The sequence below is a fragment of the Barbus barbus genome, assembly GCF_936440315.1.
Source record: "Barbus barbus genome assembly, chromosome: 1".
NCBI classification, from domain to species: domain Eukaryota; kingdom Metazoa; phylum Chordata; class Actinopteri; order Cypriniformes; family Cyprinidae; genus Barbus; species Barbus barbus.
In genome coordinates this window covers 8,487,727-8,510,139 of record NC_136729.1, presented here as the reverse complement: position 1 = coordinate 8,510,139, position 22,413 = coordinate 8,487,727, and the positions used below count along the sequence as shown (strand labels likewise).

Here is a 22,413-nt window from a genome sequence, read left to right as displayed (position 1 = left end):
AAGCGAATAGGTGCAATAGGCTTTGTTACCTATCACTTATTTCAAATATCTGCAACAAAATGTGTGTGCATGTATGTCCGTGTATGAGTGTTTCTGTGTGTGTTTGTATGTGTGAGTGTGTGTGTAAGCAGGCTTAATAATTATTACTGTGACCGTTTGACCATTTCATTTAAATGTGTGTGTGTGTGTGTGTGTGAATATGTTCATAGAGTATTAATAGGCCAGTTTAATCATTTAATTTCACTGTGTGTGCATGAGTGTTGTGTGTCTGTGAGCCTGCTCTCCATTCTGGATGTTTTTAACTGTCAGCCGTACATCCAGGTTGACCAAGACCACCTTAAAGGGTGTCAATTTCACGAACCCCGGTTAATCGCTGCTTGCAGCTATATTTATTATTATTATTATTATTATTCTGCCTTAAAACGAATCGTGCAGCCCAAACCGTAAGGGCTAGAGAGCTGAAACTTGGTCAGAAGGTAGTAGTCTTGCTCGCTACTCAGATACAAAGAATCGGCCAAATCGGCCAAACGGGGGCGCTACAGCGCAAAAACCTAAAATTTCAGACATTTTTGGCCCACAGTCGTAAACCGTGTGTCGTAGACTCAAAAACTTTACATCGTTGCAATCCTTGGGTTAGCCCGAACAAAAGTGGAGTCCGAAATTTTTGAGCTGCGACGCTTCCTTCTTGCCCTAAAATTGACCTATATCCCAGACCTACTTTTGCGAACTAGTCCTAGGTTTTTCGCCTGATCGGAACCAAACCAGTGCAGAAATATTCTGTGGACACTGAATATCAATAATTATCAAAAAAAAGTTGCAATTTTGATTTTCGGGCGATACAGTACTCCAATTAGCGTCTATGCTAACGTTAGCCAAATGTTGTTGGAAGTATAGCTCTGGAACGGAATGAGCTATATTCACCAAACTCGGTACAAGTATGTACGAGCTCAATCTTTGGTCAAATAAAAAAAATTGCGAAGCTCTGCCACTTAGGGGCGCTATAAGACAGAAAAAACATATAAATGGTTATAACTAGGCAACCGTTGGTCCGATCGGCTTCAAAATTGGTATGCAGCATCTTGGTCCAAAGGGGCACAAGTGTATATGAGGACATTCACGTATCTCAAAAAACATGGCCGCCATTGGCCAAAACATTTCAAGCACCAATTAGACAAGGTTAACGGAGGTCGATCGGAACAAAACTCGGTGGGCATGTTCGACTCATGGCCCTAAAGGTCTGTAAGAATTTTGAAAGAAATCGGCCACAAGTTGGCGCTAACGAGATTTTTGGCTCTGTAATCACGTGGTGTTTTACATATCCACACATAATGCATATCATCTGATAGATCTCCTCATAATGAACAACTTTTCCTCTTGGACCAAAGCTGTCAATCAAATCGTTCATTAATTATTCAGAAATATGTCTAAAACCTACTTTTGCGAACTAGTCTCTGGTTTTTCACTCAATTTCGATCAAACCACTGCAGTAATAATCTCTGGACTCTCTAGATCAATAGTTATCGAAAAAATGTTGAATTTTGTCCTTTGGTTAGCCATAATTGGCTAATTTCAAAAAAGAGGTGTGGCCACACATACCCAACAGCCTATAAAACCTAAACGAAAACTTGAAACTTTACGAAAGTTGGTGAAAACATGTGTCACATGACTGTGAACAAGCAAGAAAAGTTTCATCAAGATCGGACCATAGGTGGCGCTATAACAGTCAGAAAAGCTATCAAAAACACAATATTTCAACTGTACATGAAATTAACTGTAAAAAAAACATCTTAGATATTCACAACTACACAAGTCATTCATATCACATGATAGACCTCATCATTCTGAACAACTTTGTCTCTAGGATCATTTCTGTCAATCAAACTGTTATTTAACTATTCGCAATTAGGTTCAAAACCTACTTTGGTGAACTAGTCGTAGGTTTTTCACCCAATCGCAACCAATCTACTGCCGAAATGTTCTCTGTCCAGGGCTATTAATAATTATCAAAAAAATCTTTGAAATGTCCACTCACTTTTGTAATGGGGCCCAAAAACGTTTAAAAGTCGAGGACCTATTTTACGAAAAATGCTATAACTCGTGAACGAAATGAGATATCTTCACCAAACTTGGTACATATATATAGCAGTAGGAACTTTGGTCAAACAACAAAAAATACCACTGATCTGCCACTTGGTGGCGCTATAAGATCGAAAAAACTGTAACTGGGTAACCGTTAGTCCGATCGACTTGAAACTTGGTATGCTGTGTCTTTGTCCGACGTGGCTGAAAAATCTATGAGGACATTCGCGTATCTAAAAAAACATGGCCGCCATCGGCCATTAAAATTTGAGCACTTATTAGACAAGGTTAACGGAGGTCGATCGGAATGAAACTCGGTGGGCATGTTTGACTCATGACTCCAAAGGTCTGTAAGAATTTTGAAAGAAATCGGCCACAAGTTGGCGCTAACAAGATTTTTGGCCTAGTGATCACGTGGTGTTTTACATATCCACAAATAATGCATATCATATGATAGATCTCCTCATTCTGAACAACTTTGCCTCTTGGACCAAAGATGTCAATCAAATCGTTCATTAATTATTCAGAAATATGTCTAAAACCTACTTTTGCGAACTAGTCTCTGGTTTTTTGGTCAATCTCGATCAAACCACTGCTGTAATAATCTCTGGACTCTCTAGATCAATAGTTATCGAAAACATGTTGAATTTTGTCCTTTGGTTAGCTATAATTGGCTCATTTAAAAAAGGACACGTGGCCACAAAAACCCAACAGCCTATAAAATGTAAACAAAAACTTGAAACTTTACAAATGTTGGTGAAAACATGTGACACATGACCGTTAACAAGCATGAAAAGTTTCATGGAGATCGGACCATAGGTGGTTCTTTAACAGTGAAAAAGGGCTTCTGAAACAGTATTTCTAAGGGAAATGACCTCAAATTGCAATAAAATATTAATAACATTCACTTATACACTACATCTTCATATCATCTGATAGATCCCCTCATTCTGAACAACTTTGCCTCTTGGACTAATGCTGTCAATCAAATCGTTCATTAATTATTTACAAATGTGTTAAAAACATACTTTTGCTAACTTGTCTCTGTTTTTTTGCTCAATCTCGATCAAACCACAGCAGTGATGTTCTCTGGAGTCTCTGGATCAATAATTATCAAAAAATGTTTATAATTTAAGAGAGACTGGGCCAAAAATAACACTATAATAGTTATAAAGCTTAAAAACACAGTGTTGTATGAGAAATTGGCATTTATAACCACTAGATGGCAGCGGAAGACCACTAATGGCCTTATTAAGCTGTAAAACAGCACTGTTCAATGGCTACTGAAGGATTCAAGTTAAAACATTATAAAATCACTGTTATAACATTTTAAACCTCATTGAGTCAAAGTTTACCATTTTGTTCATACAGACATATCAGCTTTTATAATTTTGCCAGATTATGATTACAGTGAAACCTAAAAATGACATCTAAACTCTTAAAAACTGAATAAGTGCAATAGGCTTTGTTACCTATCACTTATTTCAAATATCTGCATCTGCAACAAAATGTGTGTGCATGTATGTCTGTGTATGAGTGTTTCTGTGTGTGTGTGTGTATACAAGTGTTTTTCTGTGTGTGTGTGTGTGTGTGTGTATACAAGTGTGTTTGTGTGTGTGTGTGTGTGTATATGTGTGTGTGTGTGTGTGTGTGTGTGTATACAAGTGTGTTTGTGTGTGTGTGTGTGTGTGTGTGTATACAAGTGTGTTTGTGTGTGTGTGTGTGTGTGTGTGTGTGTATACAAGTGTGTTTGTGTGTGTGTGTGTGTGTGTGTGTGTTTGTGTATGTGTGTGTATACAAGTGTGTTTGTGTGTGTGTGTGTGTGTGTGTGTATACAAGTGTGTTTGTGTGTGTGTGTGTGTGTGTGTGTGTGTATACAAGTGTTTTTCTGTGTGTGTGTGTGTGTATACAAGTGTGTTTGTGTGTTTGTGTGTGTGTGTGTATGTGTGTAAGCAGGCTTTATGATTGTTATTGTGATGGTTTGACCATTTCTATGTGTGTGTGCATGTGTGTTTTTGTGTGTATGTAAATATGCTTATAGAGTATTAATAGGCTAGTTTAATAATTTTGAGATTGATATTATTTTGAAAAACATGCTTTTGTCAACTAGCTTTCAGTTTTTAACTCAAAATCAATCAAATCATTGCAGTGCTGTTCTTTAGACTCTCTAGGTCAATAATTATAAAAAAAATGTGATAATTTAACAGAGACTGGGCAAAAAATAACACTATTACAGTTAAAAAGCTCAAAAACACAGTGTTGTATGAGAAATAGGCATTTATAACCACTAGATGGCAGCGTAAGACCACTAATGGGCTTATTAAACTCTTAAACAGTACTGTTCATAAGTTGCTTATGGAGATGCTATAAAATCACTGTTATAACATTTTAAACCTCATTGAGTCAAAGTTTACCATTTTGTTCATACAGACATATCAGTTTTTATAATTTTGCCAGATTATGATTACAGTGGAACCTGAAAATGACATCTAAACTCTTAAAAAGCGAATAGGTGCAATAGGCTTTGTTACCTATCACTTATTTCAAATATCTGCAACAAAATGTGTGTGCATGTATGTCCGTGTATGAGTGTTTCTGTGTGTGTTTGTGTATGTGTGAGTGTGTGTGTGTAAGCAGGCTTAATAATTATTACTGTGACCGTTTGACCATTTCATTTAAATGTGTGTGTGTGTGTGTGTGAATATGTTCATAGAGTATTAATAGGCCAGTTTAATCATTTAATTTCAATGTGTGTGCATGAGTGTTGTGTGTCTGTGAGCCTGCTCTCCATTCTGGATGTTTTTAACTGTCAGCCATACATCCAGGTTGGCCAACCTTAAAGGGTGTCAATTTCACGAACCCCGGTTAATCGCTGCTTGCAGCTATATTTATTATTATTATTATTATTATTCTGCCTTAAAACGAATCGTGCAGCCCAAACCGTAAGGGCTAGAGAGCTGAAACTTGGTCAGAAGGTAGTAGTCTTGCTCGCTACTCAGATACAAAGAATCGGCCAAATCGGCCAAACGGGGGCGCTACAGCGCAAAAACCTAAAATTTCAGACATTTTTGGCCCACAGTCGTAAACCGTGTGTCGTAGACTCAAAAACTTTACATCGTTGCAATCCTTGGGTTAGCCCGAACAAAAGTGGAGTCCGAAATTTTTGAGCTGCGACGCTTCCTTCTTGCCCTAAAATTGACCTATATCCCAGACCTACTTTTGCGAACTAGTCCTAGGTTTTTCGCCCGATCGGAACCAAACCAGTGCAGAAATATTCTGTGGACACTGAATATCAATAATTATCAAAAAAAAGTTGCAATTTTGATTTTCGGGCGATACAGTACTCCAATTAGCGTCTATGCTAACGTTAGCCAAATGTTGTTGGAAGTATAGCTCTGGAACGGAATGAGCTATATTCACCAAACTCGGTACACATATGTACGAGCTCTATCTTTGGTCAAATAAAAAAAATTGCGAAGCTCTGCCACTTAGGGGCGCTATAAGACAGAAAAAACATATAAATGGTTATAACTAGGCAACCGTTGGTCCGATCGGCTTCAAAATTGGTACGCAGCATCTTGGTCCAAAGGGGCACAAGTGTATATGAGGACATTCACGTATCTCAAAAAACATGGCCGCCATTGGCCAAAACATTTCAAGCACCAATTAGACAAGGTTAACGGAGGTCGATCGGAACAAAACTCGGTGGGCATGTTCGACTCATGGCCCTAAAGGTCTGTAAGAATTTTGAAAGAAATCGGCCTCAAGTTGGCGCTAACGAGATTTTTGGCTCTGTAATCACGTGGTGTTTTACATATCCACACATAATGCATATCATCTGATAGATCTCCTCATAATGAACAACTTTTCCTCTTGGACCAAAGCTGTCAATCAAATCGTTCATTAATTATTCAGAAATATGTCTAAAACCTACTTTTGCGAACTAGTCTCTGGTTTTTCACTCAATTTCGATCAAACCAATGCAGTAATAATCTCTGGACTCTCTAGATCAATAATTATCGAAAACATGTTGAATTTTGTCCTTTGGTTAGCCATAATTGGCTAATTTCAAAAAAGAGGCGTGGCCACACATACCCAACAGCCTATAAAACCTAAACGAAAACTTGAAACTTTACGAAAGTTGGTGAAAACATGTGTCACATGACTGTGAACAAGCAAGAAAAGTTTCATCAAAATCGGACCATAGGTGGCGCTATAACAGTCAGAAAAGCCATCAAAAATACAATATTTCAACTGTACATGAAATTAACTGTAAAAAAAACATCTTAGATATTCACAAATACATAAGTCATTCATATCACATGATAGATCTCATCATTCTGAACAACTTTGTCTCTAGAATCATTTCTGTCAATCAAACTGTTATTTAACTATTCACAATTAGGTTTACAACCTACTTTGGTGAACTAGTCGTAGGTTTTTCACCCAATCGCAACCAAACTACTGCCGAAATGTTCTCTGTCCAGGGCTTATTAATAATTATCAAAAAAATCTTTGAAATGTCCACTCATTTTTGTAATGGGGCCCAAAAACGTTTAAAAGTCGAGGACCTATTTTACGAAAAATGCTATAACTCGTGAACGAAATGAGATATCTTCACCAAACTTGGTACATATATATAGCAGTAGGAACTTTGGTCAAAAAACAAAAAATACCACTGATCTGCCACTTGGTGGCGCTATAAGATCGAAAAAACTGTAACTGGGTAACCGTTAGTCCGATCGACTTGAAACTTGGTATGCAATGTCTTTGTCCGACGTGGCTGAAATATCTATGAGGACATTCGCGTATCTCAAAAAAACATGGCCGTCAACGGCCATTAAAATTTGAGCACTTATTAGACAAGGTTAACGGAGGTCGATCGGAATGAAACTCGGTGGGCATGTTTGACTCATGACTCCAAAGGTCTGTAAGAATTTTGAAAGAAATCGGCCACAAGTTGGCGCTAACGAGATTTTTGGCCTAGTGATCACGTGGTGTTTTACATATCCACACATAATGCATATCATCTGATAGATCTCCTCATAATGAACAACTTTTCCTCTTGGACCAAAGATGTCAATCAAATCGTTCATTAATTATTCAGAAATATGTCTAAAACCTACTTTTGCGAACTAGTCTCTGGTTTTTTGGTCAATCTCGATCAAACCACTGCAGTAATAATCTCTGGACTCTCTAGATCAATAGTTATCGAAAAAATGTTGAATTTTGTCCTTTGGTTAGCTATAATTGGCTCATTTAAAAAAGGACACGTGGCCACAAAAACCCAACAGCCTATAAAACGTAAACAAAAACTTGAAACTTTACGAAAGTTGGTGAAAACATGTGACACATGACCGTTAACAAGCATGAAAAGTTTCATGGAGATCGGACCATAGGTGGTGCTTTAACAGTGAAAAAGGGCTTCTGAAACAGTATTTCTAAGGGAAATGACCTCAAATTGCAATAAAATATTAATAACATTCACTTATACACTACATCTTCATATCATCTGATAGATACCCTCATTCTGAACAACTTTGCCTCTTGGACTAATGCTGTCAATCAAATCGTTCATTAATTATTTACAAATGTGTTAGAAACCTACTTTTGCTAACTTGTCTCTGTTTTTTTGCTCAATCTCGATCAAACCACAGCAGTGATGTTCTCTGGAGTCTCTGGATCAATAATTATCAAAAAATGTTTATAATTTAAGAGAGACTGGGCCAAAAATAACACTATAATAGTTATAAAGCTTAAAAACACAGTGTTGTATGAGAAATTGGCATTTATAACCACTAGATGGCAGCGGAAGACCACTAATGGCCTTATTAAGCTGTAAAACAGCACTGTTCAATGGCTACTGAAGGATTCAAGTTAAAACATTATAAAATCACTGTTATAACATTTTAAACCTCATTGAGTCAAAGTTTACCATTTTGTTCATACAGACATATCAGGTTTTATAATATTGCCAGATTATGATTACAGTGGAACCTGAAAATGACATCTAAACTCTTAAAAACTGAATAAGTGCAATAGGCTTTGTTACCTATCACTTATTTCAAATATCTGCATCTGCAACAAAATGTGTGTGCATGTATGTCTGTGTATGAGTGTTTCTGTGTGTGTTTGTGTATGTGTTTGTGTGTGTGTGTGTGTGTGTGTGTGTATACAAGTGTGTTTGTGTGTGTGAGTGTTTGTGTTTGTGTGTGTGTGTGTGTGTGTGTGTGTGTAAGCAGGCTTTATGATTGTTATTGTGATGGTTTGACCATTTAATTTCACTGTGTGTGCATGAGTGTTGTGTGTCTGTGAGCCTGCTCTCCATTCTGGATGTTTTTAACTGTCAGCCATACATCCAGGTTGACCAAGACCACCTTAAAGGGCGTCAATTTCACGAACCCCGGTTAATCGCTGCTTGCAGCTATATTTATTATTATTATTATTATTATTATTATTATTATTCTGCCTTAAAACGAATCGTGCAGCCCAAACCGTAAGGGCTAGAGAGCTGAAACTTGGTCAGAAGGTAGTAGTCTTGCTCGCTACTCAGATACAAAGAATCGGCCAAATCGGCCAAACGGGGGCGCTACAGCGCAAAAACCTAAAATTTCAGACATTTTTGGCCCACAGTCGTAAACCGTGTGTCGTAGACTCAAAAACTTTACATCGTTGCAATCCTTGGGTTAGCCCGAACAAAAGTGGAGTCCGAAATTTTTGAGCTGCGACGCTTCCTTCTTGCCCTAAAATTGACCTATATCCCAGACCTACTTTTGCGAACTAGTCCTAGGTTTTTCGCCTGATCGGAACCAAACCAGTGCAGAAATATTCTGTGGACACTGAATATCAATAATTATCAAAAAAAAGTTGCAATTTTGATTTTCGGGCGATACAGTACTCCAATTAGCGTCTATGCTAACGTTAGCCAAATGTTGTTGGAAGTATAGCTCTGGAACGGAATGAGCTATATTCACCAAACTCGGTACAAGTATGTACGAGCTCAATCTTTGGTCAAATAAAAAAAATTGCGAAGCTCTGCCACTTAGGGGCGCTATAAGACAGAAAAAACATATAAATGGTTATAACTAGGCAACCGTTGGTCCGATCGGCTTCAAAATTGGTATGCAGCATCTTGGTCCAAAGGGGCACAAGTGTATATGAGGACATTCACGTATCTCAAAAAACATGGCCGCCATTGGCCAAAACATTTCAAGCACCAATTAGACAAGGTTAACGGAGGTCGATCGGAACAAAACTCGGTGGACATGTTCGACTCATGGCCCTAAAGGTCTGTAAGAATTTTGAAAGAAATCGGCCACAAGTTGGCGCTAACGAGATTTTTGGCTCTGTAATCACGTGGTGTTTTACATATCCACACATAATGCATATCATCTGATAGATCTCCTCATAATGAACAACTTTTCCTCTTGGACCAAAGCTGTCAATCAAATCGTTCATTAATTATTCAGAAATATGTCTAAAACCTACTTTTGCGAACTAGTCTCTGGTTTTTCACTCAATTTCGATCAAACCACTGCAGTAATAATCTCTGGACTCTCTAGATCAATAGTTATCGAAAAAATGTTGAATTTTGTCCTTTGGTTAGCCATAATTGGCTAATTTCAAAAAAGAGGTGTGGCCACACATACCCAACAGCCTATAAAACCTAAACGAAAACTTGAAACTTTACGAAAGTTGGTGAAAACATGTGTCACATGACTGTGAACAAGCAAGAAAAGTTTCATCAAGATCGGACCATAGGTGGCGCTATAACAGTCAGAAAAGCCATCAAAAACACAATATTTCAACTGTACATGAAATTAACTGTAAAAAAAACATCTTAGATATTCACAAATACACAAGTCATTCATATCACATGATAGATCTCATCATTCTGAACAACTTTGTCTCTAGGAGCATTTCTGTCAATCAAACCGTTATTTAACTATTCGCAATTAGGTTTAAAACCTACTTTGGTGAACTAGCCGTAGGTTTTTCACCCAATCGCAACCAATCTACTGCCGAAATGTTCTCTGTCTAGGGCTTATTAATAATTATCAAAAAAATCTTTGAAACATCCACTCACTTTTGTAATGGGGCCCAAAAACGTTTAAAAGTCGAGGGCCTATTTTACGAAAAATCCTATAACTCGTGAACGAAATGAGATATCTTCACCAAACTTGGTACATATATATAGCAGTAGGAACTTTGGTCAAACAACAAAAAATACCACGGATCTGCCACTTGGTGGCGCTATAAGATCGAAAAAACTGTAACTGGGTAAGCGTTAGTCCGATCGACTTGAAACTTGGTACGCAGTGTCTTTGTCCGACGTGGCTGAAAAATCTATGAGGACATTCGCGTATCTAAAAAAACATGGCCGCCATCGGCCATTAAAATTTGAGCACTTATTAGACAAGGTTAACGGAGGTCGATCGGAATGAAACTCGGTGGGCATGTTTGACTCATGACTCCAAAGGTCTGTAAGAATTTTGAAAGAAATCGGCCACAAGTTAGCGCTAACGAGATTTTTGGCCTAGTGATCACGTGGTGTTTTACATATCCACAAATAATGCATATCATATGATAGATCTCCTCATTCTGAACAACTTTGCCTCTTGGACCAAAGATGTCAATCAAATCGTTCATTAATTATTCAGAAATATGTCTAAAACCTACTTTTGCGAACTAGTCTCTGGTTTTTTGGTCAATCTCGATCAAACCACTGCTGTAATAATCTCTGGACTCTCTAGATCAATAGTTATCGAAAACATGTTGAATTTTGTCCTTTGGTTAGCTATAATTGGCTCATTTAAAAAAGGACACGTGGCCACAAAAACCCAACAGCCTATAAAATGTAAACAAAAACTTTAAACTTTACGAATGTTGGTGAAAACATGTGACACATGACCGTTAACAAGCATGAAAAGTTTCATGGAGATCGGACCATAGGTGGTGCTTTAACAGTGAAAAGGGGCTTCTGAAACAGTATTTCTAAGGGAAATGACCTCAAATTGCAATAAAATATTAATAACATTCACTTATACACTACATCTTCATATCATCTGATAGATCCCCTCATTCTGAACAACTTTGCCTCTTGGACTAATGCTGTCAATCAAATCGTTCATTAATTATTTACAAATGTGTTAGAAACCTACTTTTGCTAACTTGTCTCTGTTTTTTTGCTCAATCTCGATCAAACCACAGCAGTGATGTTCTCTGGAGTCTCTGGATCAATAATTATCAAAAAATGTTTATAATTTAAGAGAGACTGGGCCAAAAATAACACTATAATAGTTATAAAGCTTAAAAACACAGTGTTGTATGAGAAATTGGCATTTATAACCACTAGATGGCAGCGGAAGACCACTAATGGCCTTATTAAGCTGTAAAACAGCACTGTTCAATGGCTACTGAAGGATTCAAGTTAAAACATTATAAAATCACTGTTATAACATTTTAAACCTCATTGAGTCAAAGTTTACCATTTTGTTCATACAGACATATCAGCTTTTATAATTTTGCCAGATTATGATTACAGTGAAACCTAAAAATGACATCTAAACTCTTAAAAACTGAATAAGTGCAATAGGCTTTGTTACCTATCACTTATTTCAAATATCTGCATCTGCAACAAAATGTGTGTGCATGTATGTCTGTGTATGAGTGTTTCTGTGTGTGTGTGTGTATACAAGTGTTTTTCTGTGTGTGTGTGTGTGTGTGTGTGTGTATACAAGTGTGTTTGTGTGTGTGTGTGTGTGTATATGTGTGTGCGTGTGTGTGTGTGTGTGTGTGTGTATACAAGTGTGTTTGTGTGTGTGTGTGTGTGTGTGTGTGTGTGTATACAAGTGTGTTTGTGTGTGTGTGTGTGTGTGTATACAAGTGTGTTTGTGTGTGTGTGTGTGTGTGTGTGTGTGTTTGTGTATGTGTGTGTATACAAGTGTGTTTGTGTGTGTGTGTGTGTGTGTATACAAGTGTGTTTGTGTGTGTGTGTGTGTGTGTATACAAGTGTTTTTCTGTGTGTGTGTGTGTGTGTGTGTGTATACAAGTGTGTTTGTGTGTTTGTGTGTGTGTGTGTGTGTGTGTGTATGTGTGTAAGCAGGCTTTATGATTGTTATTGTGATGGTTTGACCATTTCATTTCTATGTGTGTGTGCATGTGTGTTTTTGTGTGTATGTAAATATGCTTATAGAGTATTAATAGGCTAGTTTAATAATTTTGAGATTGATATTATTTTGAAAAACATGCTTTTGTCAACTAGCTTTCAGTTTTTAACTCAAAATCAATCAAATCATTGCAGTGCTGTTCTTTAGACTCTCTAGGTCAATAATTATCAAAAAAATGTGATAATTTAACAGAGACTGGGCAAAAAATAACACTATTACAGTTAAAAAGCTCAAAAACACAGTGTTGTTTGAGAAATAGGCATTTATAACCACTAGATGGCAGCGTAACACCACTAATGGGCTTATTAAACTCTTAAACAGTACTGTTCATAAGTTGCTTATGGAGATGCTATAAAATCACAGTTATAACATTTTAAACCTCATTGAGTCAAAGTTTACCATTTTGTTCATACAGACATATCAGTTTTTATAATTTTGCCAGATTATGATTACAGTGGAACCTGAAAATGACATCTAAACTCTTAAAAAGCGAATAGGTGCAATAGGCTTTGTTACCTATCACTTATTTAAAATAACTGCAACAAAATGTGTGTGCATGTATGTCCGTGTATGAGTGTTTCTGTGTGTGTTTGTATGTGTGAGTGTGTGTGTAAGCAGGCTTAATAATTATTACTGTGACCGTTTGACCATTTCATTTAAATGTGTGTGTGTGTGTGTGTGTGTGTGAATATGTTCATAGAGTATTAATAGGCCAGTTTAATCATTTAATTTCAGTGTGTGTGCATGAGTGTTGTGTGTCTGTGAGCCTGCTCTCCATTCTGGATGTTTTTAACTGTCAGCCATACATCCAGGTTGGCCAACCTTAAAGGGTGTCAATTTCACGAACCCCGGTTAATCGCTGCTTGCAGCTATATTATTCTGATTTATTATCAGTGTTGAAACTTGTGCTGCTTAATACTTTTTTGGAACCTGTGTTACTTTTTTCTTTGATTCTTTGATTAATAAAACGTTTAAAAGAACAGCATTTATTCAAAATATAAATATTTTCTAACAATAGAAGTCTTTACTATCAATTTTATAAATTTAACACATCCTTGCTGAATAAAGTTTATTGAACTTTCTTTAAACTTTTTTAAAAGTATCTTTAAAAAGAAAGAAAAACATTTCTGACCACAAACTTTTGAATAGTTTATATTGTAACACAAAATCTCTATTTTGACTAAACACTGTTCTTTTTCACTTTTTTTTTTTTTTTTTTAAATATCACAGGTCCCAAAAAATACAGTATAAACAATTTAATAAAATAAAAGTACAACTGTTTCCAACATTGATTAAAAATCAGCATATATGAATGACTTCTAAAGGATCATGTGACTCTGAAAATACTGCTTTGCTTCACAGGAGTTAATAAAATTTTAAAGTATATTAAAATAGAAAACATTTATTTGAAATTGCAATAATATTTCACAATATTATTTTGTGAAATAATATTCAGTATTTTTATCAAATAGATACAGCCTAGATGAGCAAAAGAAACTTCTTTAAAAAACTTTATTGATCCAAACTTTTGAACTGCAGTGTATTGTACAGTAAAAATGTTTTCTCAGGTAACCTAAAATGTACATCATTTAGTTACATCAAGGGTCAAATCAAATATAAATACCACATTAAAGTTAAAAGTTACACACTTTATTTGTGTGCGTGCTGTACAGGTCTGGTATAAAGAATGCTTTTGCTCAGGTGCCCGAAATGTCCGCCCAATAGAGAAAAGTTTTGCTCAGCAAGAAAAAAAATTAGAGGGAGCATTGCTCCCACGGGTCCTTAAATTTGATACAACTAAATTGAAGAGTTTTTAAGGCCTTAGACAGCTTTGTTAAATGGTATAAGAAATAATTTTTCAAATTGCCTTAAATAGATTTTTAAGAATTCTGCAGATACCTTGTAAATAGTCAAATAAAACTCTTTCCTTGATATTCGTTGATATTTGTGTATTGAAAATGTCATTGACATTTATGGTCTTTATTTTATTTGGGCTAGTTAAATTAATTTTCGGGCTACCAAAATCTGAAGAGTACCTGCCCGAAGGGCTACCAGGGATCTAGAAATTTTGCGAGCCCTGCAGCCTTAATGAAAACCCAGTCCAGAGCATTCAGAACCTCAGACTGGGCAGAAGGTTTACCTTCCAACAGGACAGTGACCCTAAACACACAGCAAGAGTGGCTTATACACAACGCTGTGAATGTCCTTGAGTAGCCCAGCCACAGCCTGGACTTGAACCCAATCAAATATTTCTGGAGAAACCTGAAAATGTGCGTCTGCCCCCATCCAACCTGAAAGAACTTGAGAGGTGAGGACACAGATAATTACCAAATGTTGATGAGCAAAACTTGTCCCATCAAACAAAAAAGACTTAAGGCTGTAAAGGTACTTCAGCTAAATATTTAGTTGAGTGTATGAATACTTATGCAATGCACTTATTTGAGTTTTTTATTTTTAATAAATTTACGAAGTTGTGACAATTCTGTTTTTGCTTTGTCAATGTGGTGTAGATTGTAGATTGATGTGGGGAAAAAAGTCATTTAAAGCAGTTTAAAAAGGCAGCAACATAACAAAACGTGAAAAAATGAAGGGGTATGAATACATTCGCAAGGCACTGTACATCATCTTATGTATGTATGCATGTATGTATGTGTATACATATCAAATCTAAAATCTAACATTAAAACTGAATTTAAAAATAATTGTAACTAAAAACTTACATTTTATTTTTAATAATAATACATATATTATTATTCATTTAACTTTAACAAATATTTTACAAGTAAACATGTAAAACTATTATGAAATATACTATATTTTAAAAGGTAAACATTATTTAAAATATTTGTATACTTCAAATAAATAACTTACATCACTATGCAACTCATTCAAATGGTTGGGTACTGCTATTATATTGCAAGACAGAATGTATAAATTCAACTATTAAGACTTCTATTGAAGTCACAGTGCTGGCTCTAAGAGCTTATTCTTTACTGGTTTGATTGCTTAATTCATACATGAATGTAAGAGAACAAACTGAACAGACAAACACAAACACTGACTCACCATATGCAGTGTAGTATGAACAGGAAGAAAGCCGGTAACACCAGGTCATCACTGCCGACTGACCAGCGTCGCCGAAACAGTACCATGCCCGGCATTACTGCCCTGAAACACACGTAAACACACTCCAGTTATGCACTGCCTGACACACGCGACTCACACACAAAGCAAGACTTCTCATTCACCGCTTCTTCAATTCTGCAATAAAAGACGAGAGTAACACAAGGCCAAAAGAGAAGGCAGAACACAAGCACACACTAAAAGCATGGAAGAGCTATTGCAGAAAAAACTCCTTAACTTAGATTCGAAACAAAACAGTCAAAACACAGCATAAGACAAACCCTATTCCTGTGATGGGTGATTTTAAAGAAATAGTTCATCAAAAAAATTAAACAATTCTACTATTTACTCACTCTAATTTCATGACAAAAACACCATTTTTCATATTTCATTTCTGGGTGATCTATTTTTTTTTAAATCAGTTTTATAATTGTGCATCAGAGCCTGAAACTGAACCTGGTCTGATAGGAATAAGACACTAGAGAGAGGATTTAGGGAAATTATCAAAGAGGAAAAGAAAGGCAAAGAGGAAGTGACCCATGAGAATGATGACAAAAAATAAATCTATATTTGTTAAGTGTAACGTGAGTGAGAGTTTACTCTTGCTATCCTGAAGCATACTTGCCTACTAATTTTTTTGTGAGTGTGTTTAGGTGGTTGCCAGGGTATTGTGATGCAGTTTTGGGTGGCCACTGCATTGCTATACAGCTGCCATAGTAATTTAAGTGGTTACTATGCAGTTGCTAGGATGTTTTCGGTGGCCGGTGCATTGCTATACAGTTGCTAGAGTGTTTAGGTGGTTACTAGGGCTTTGTTATCCAGTTGCTAGGGCATTCTGGGTGGCCAGTGCATTGCTATACATTTGCTAGAGCATTTAGTTGGGTACTAGGGCTTTGTTATGCAGTTTCTAGGACGTTTTGGATGGCCAGTGCATTGCTCTACAGTTGCCAGAATGTTTATGTGGTTACTAGGGCTTTGCTATGCAGTTGTAAGGGCGTTTTGCGTGGCTAGTGCATTTCTATATGGTTTCTAGAGCGTTTAGGTGGTTACTAGGATATTGCTATGCAGTTGCTATGCTATGAACATATAAAGCTGTTCTGGGTGGTTGCCAGGGCAATGTTATATGGTTGCTAGGATGTCCAGGTTGGGTGCCAGGGCATTTTTGTGCGGTTGTTAGGGTGTTCTTGCTGTCAAGTGCATTGCCATGTAGTTGCTAGGGTGTTTAGGTGGTTGCCAGGGCATTGCCATGTAGTTGCTAGGGTGTTTAGTATGTTGCCAGGATGCTGCTATGTCGTTGAAAGGGCGTGGAAGAAAAGGCATTGCTAAGCACTTGTTAAGGTATTCAGGATGATTGTTCGGTTGTTGCAGTGCAGTTGATAGGGTGTTCAGAGTGGTTTTCAGGGTGTTGCACTGCAGTTGTTAGGATGTTCAGGGTGTTTTTTTCAGGGAGTTGCAGTGCAGATGCTAGGGTGTTTAGGCCAGTTGTCAAGGTGTTGCAGTGAAAATGTTTAGGATGGTTGCTTAATGGCCCAAGCAAAAGAGTGTTTTGTTCAAATCTCTGAGCTTAAGTGTGAGCAACAGTAATGCTTGCCTCAGCAATCAGCAGTAACTACAAGACAAAAACAAACAGCGAGAGAGAGTCTTGCGAATGTGAAGGAGGACTACTGATGGTTTCCATGGATACCACTTTCAGTCCAGACACTGTAAAGCTCTGACCCAGCAAACTTTCATTGTGTGGCAAAATCGCACAAATTTACAACACAAATCTCAATCAAAACATTTCATCGATCAACAGGTACTTTGTACAGATAATGTTCTGTGTTGTGGAGACAAAACTAGATGGCTGATGTATGATAACACAGGATGTGGCGGCCACATGTTTTGTTGATCTTTTTGTGGATCGGAGTAAAGGGATACGCCCTAGCAAAGCACTTCCCCAAAACATGTGTGCTTTTTAGTGGGTGGTGTGGAGCAAAGGTTCAAGTCAACATGAAATCAACATTTACTTCCTTCTTCCATGGTTTTTTGGTTTTAACATCCAAGTTTGTTCAAATCCTAAACCAATCTTTAGACCCGGACCACTGATGATTGTTTTTAAACAGGTTTACCAATGAGTTTTGTCAATGTTTGTTTAAACAAATAGTCCCGCCCTAAACTCGTGCCACTGGTCGAGCCAGAAGTTGACGTGTCAAACCCTTTAAACAAACAAAGCAATGATTCGAAATAGGGATGTCAACGATTAATCGACGATCGATTAATTGTCGATAAGCGATGTAATCGATAAAAGCGATCGATGGTAGATTAAGCAGTTTATTTTTGGGGTGCGTGCGGCTCATGCGCAAAACACGTGCAAACGTTTGTGAGTGACGGTGAAGGGGCTGGGTCTTACATGAAAATAATTTACTAATGTACAAACTACGCTTTTAATGTGATCCAAACTTTAAAAGTCCATTAAAACAGATACAATACAAAAGTTATTTTGTATTGAAATGTAGTAATAAGTCACGTTCAATTATAATTTCCCTTGATAGTTGTTGCATATTGGGCACTTCGCTTTGACGGCTGCGCGCACGCGAGCAGGACAGATACTATAGGCTATTCATTCATACAACTTGTTAATTCGTTCCTACGACATATTAATTTGTGGCCACTGTCCAGGTTTCATTCATTTGTTCCCTAGAAAACCCATCAATTTAAATGCGGGAGCAATTTAAGTCATAGTAACAAATTCTTAATTCATGGCGACGAAATCTTTAATTTCCCCCCACGTTTACCACAGTAAGAGATGCCATTAAAACAACAATAAAATAAACCTGCGAATCTAGAGGGTGAGACTGTGAGGATTTGGGAAAAGAAACAATAAATAATATTAAATTCGTGACCATCTGGCAAAACAGAACACGATGCTTGATTTAAATGTATCCGCTCGAACGGCATAAATCCAAAAGCATGGTCGTGATGTAACATTTGCTAACCAATTATTTCTCTTATTAACAAAGCTTTGTACCTCACTTGTGTCATAATACTCGCATTAAAATGTTTCAAATGGGTAACAGTATGTTTTGCTGTTGCAACGCCAGTGGTTTTGCAAACGGATCACTGACTGCACGACGTACTTGCGTTTGTTTGGGATCATTTTATTTGAAATCCTGATAATGTCAATTGCAAACATTGCGATGATGTTTTAAAATAAAACAACGAGCACCATAAAACCATTTAAAAAGGCGCATTCAGCGGTCTCCATGACAGAATATAAAACAGCCCACAAAGTATAATGATCCCGTGCGTAACTACATTTTATCGTAATCACATCCATTAATTTTACGATCCTGCTACTAGCCTTTTATTTAGACTAAAAACCCCTTTCATTCGAGCGAGGAAGCTGGCATTTTGATTGGCATTTGCACATCCTGTCATGCCGGTGATGCATTTTGCAGTATTAAGGTTAACGATTAATCGATTAATTGATCGTTAATTTAAACGACGATCGATTGTGGACTCCTATGAAAAAATCTACATAAATTGTTGACTTGTAGTTGTCTCTGCGCACTAAAATACTAAAGAAGTATTTTCACACCAAAAAAGACACTTTACCTTTAAACTAGCAGTACTAGTTAATCATTCTCCTGGCCGACAGGCCTGCCTAATAAAGCGACAGATTGTAAATGGTTTCACTGCAGCTGTACAATAACACACACAGTCTATCACACTGTTAGCAGTTCATCAGTTCTCAATCTTCCCATTTCTCTTCACACCTGCGCCTCTCTGTTTCTCTCTTCACTACCATCCATCTATCCACAAAGACTCATCCCTAAAACCAAACGCAAATATGAAGCCCGTTTGGACACTGAAAACACTTAAATACATCATATAAACATCCTGCTCACATCCTCAGGAAGGTAAGGAAGTCATGAGGAAAGACAGATCTTGTACTCCGCTACGAAAGTCTATTTCTACAATAAATAAAAACTAAAATCACTCAATTTATTTTTTCTGCTTATCCAAAATAAAATGATTTTATGTAAAAATATAATGCGTTATTATTACTGTGAATTTTATTTGTTATATATTTAAATAAATGTATCTATATGCTAGTCATTTTCTCTACTAGATCATTTTTAGCATATACCACTCAAAAATTTGGGGCCAGCATAATTTTTTTTTTAAATTAAAATTAAAAAATATATATATTTTTTATTAAATTAATACTTTAATTCAGCAAGGATGCATTAAATTGATCAGTAAAAGACATTTGTAATGCTACAATATTTCTATCTCAAATAAATGCTGTTGTTTTGAACTTTTCTCATAAAGTATCACCGATCTCACGAAATATGAAGCAGCACAACTGTTTTTTCAACATTGATAATAATCAGAAATGTTTCTTGAGCAGCAAATCAGCATATTAGAATGATTTCTGAGGATCATGTGACACTGAAAACTGGAGTAATGATGCTGGAAATTCAGCTTTGCATCACAGGAATACATTAGGCTACATTTTAAAATATATTAAAATAGAAAAGATTTCATTTAAATTGTACTAATATTTCACAATATTACTGTTTTTACTGTATTATTTATTAAATAAATGCAGCATTGGTGAGCAGTAGTTATGGATTTAAAATGTAATAGCTTTCAATTTCAGATTAAAAATTAAATATTGATAACATCATCTCCTTATTCTTTTGGTCTAATTACATGCTCTCTAAAATACGAATGTCCCTCCTCTTAATACCACCTGCCAGAGACCAACAAATCCAAGTGACTAAACTTAGTTTCGTCACTCTGCATAAAAAATGGTGTACTTCCTGCCACTATTTCCTGTGTTCCCAGCAAATATATTATATTATGTTTGCCATGGCGTTTTGATGGGATCGCTAAGGGAAATGGCTCATCATTAACGTGTAACTGAGACATCATAAATAGATACAGACAGTAAAGTCAAACATTTTAAATGAGAGGGCCCATCATGCAGTTGTTATAGTGTCTATTAATGACAAATGAGTGTGCAAAGTCTTTTAGGATTTGCAGAAACTTGCTTATCCAAAGCCAAACTTTTACAATTTTAAAATTTGAAATCCATTTTTAGGATTTCACCCCAAAATCAGTGCAGAAATCATACAAAAATGTTCATATTTTGTATTTTATTTTATACATTTCCATAAAAGACAGCATGTTCACACTTTCTCAGGCATACACACTCATTCGAAGCAGACATAAACACACAAACACACACACTGCAGGTGGAGCTGGAAGATGTTGAAAGAACTGAGTGGGCGGTAGCGAAAGTGAAACATGATGAGGATGCAGGGAAAAGGAGGACTAGCATGAAAATTAGGAGAAAAAAGACAGAAGGCAAGAGAGCGCAAGGGTGAGAGAAGGAGGAAGAGAGAGAGAAGGAGGGAAGGAAGAATCTAGAGCAAGAGATGAGAGGCAGGGGAGAGTGGGTGTGTGTAGCACATGGTCCTCAATCTAAAAAAAAGGACGAGAGCGGTTGAAGCCAAGCTCTGAGTATGGACGAGCAAGATGAAAAGGAGAAAAGACAGAGAAAGAGGGGTGCAGCTACACAGAGATGGTGAAAACACAACAAGGACATTTCACTGGAGAAATGAAAGGGAGACAGAAAATGAGTCAAGTAGAGATGAACCCATTTGATATTAGAAATCTGGTTAATATTAACTAATAACTTTTCAACTTAAAGCCTTGATTTTTACAGGGCTGGGCACTGACAAAGATTTTTTGATTCAATTTGATTCCAATGCAGATGCTCTTGATTCGATTTACTGAGAATATTTAATATTTCAGGTAAAGTACATGTACATTTTTCTTAAGTAAAAAACTAAATTCATAAATAAAAAAGCCTATGGTTTAAACTAAATACAGGAAACCCTCTTGGTACATTACTTGATACATGACATTACAAACTATTACATTTTATTGAAAACAAACTAATAAATATTCAATTGCTATTTATTTTTTTTATATAATTATTAACACTTAAATTATTCAAACTTGCACACAAGGACATTTTTCTCCAATTTGTTACTGTACTGTCACGGTGCACACAACGGGGAGGAACGAGGAACACGAGAAAAGGATGTAAATCAAAATAACAGTCTTTAATAAATACAAGGCAGAAACACCGGGAGTAACGAGTAGACCAGACGAAAACTAACTGAACAGACAGACTTAAATACACAGGCTAATTAAACACACACAGCTGAACGAAATCCTAATCAAACATAACAAGGACAGGAAAATGACCACGTACGGAAACATGAGGGCGGGAAACACAAGACACACGACACAAGGCTGACACATACATTAAGTAAGACATTTATTTTGTGTTATAACTAGTAGTAACTCTTGAACTGAACCATTTAAACTGAGATGGCAACAGCGAGCAGTCATGCCACATTAAAAAGCATCAAAATTACAGTTATTGTTTAAATTTCATGATAAATCTGAATTTGTTGGTTTGTTAAAAATGAAGATAAGTTAAAATTGGGAATTCAAAGCTGTCACAACAGCCCTAGAATTGTATTAGATTTTTTTTTTGTGGTAAAAATCAAGCATCAAAATATACTGCAGAAAACACTTCCAAGAGCTCCTGACAAGAACAAATTGATTATGAGAATCATTCTTGTTTATGAAAAAAAAATGTAAGAATGCACCAATCAGGATTTTTATGGCCAATAACTGATTTTTTGTCATCTAAACCATCCCAATCCCCATTATTTTGCTATTTAAGGAATTTAAAAATGTCTATTTTTCTTTGACAAACACACTGCATATATATATACAGTATATTATATATTCATATATATATTATCTATATATTCATCTAAAATCTAAACTTTTTTAGCCCTAATAAAAACAAGTAGGCTTAAACTAAATGTTATTTATTTTATGATTTTCTTCATTTATTTAATAAAAACATTTGATGATGCACGTCTGCATGAAGTGATGGAAAATGTCTCTGAAAATTTCCCTACTCTGGAAAATGTGTCGTTAATAAAGCCAAAAGTTACAAGGAAAAAAA

General features: G+C 36.3%; 1 protein-coding gene across 3 annotated transcripts in view; it reads right to left on the bottom strand.

The window, feature by feature from the left end:
• LOC306858792 (diacylglycerol lipase-alpha-like) overlaps window positions 1–22,413 on the bottom strand; it is a 117,414-nt gene that overhangs the window by 84,762 nt on the left and 10,239 nt on the right. For all 3 annotated transcript variants that reach the window (XM_079399516.1, XM_079399517.1, XM_079399518.1), the window contains exon 2: window positions 15,315–15,416. In XM_079399516.1, coding sequence (XP_079255642.1) covers window positions 15,315–15,409 — 95 coding nt within the window. In that variant the 5' untranslated portion in view covers window positions 15,410–15,416. The remainder of the gene's footprint in view (window positions 1–15,314; window positions 15,417–22,413) is intronic.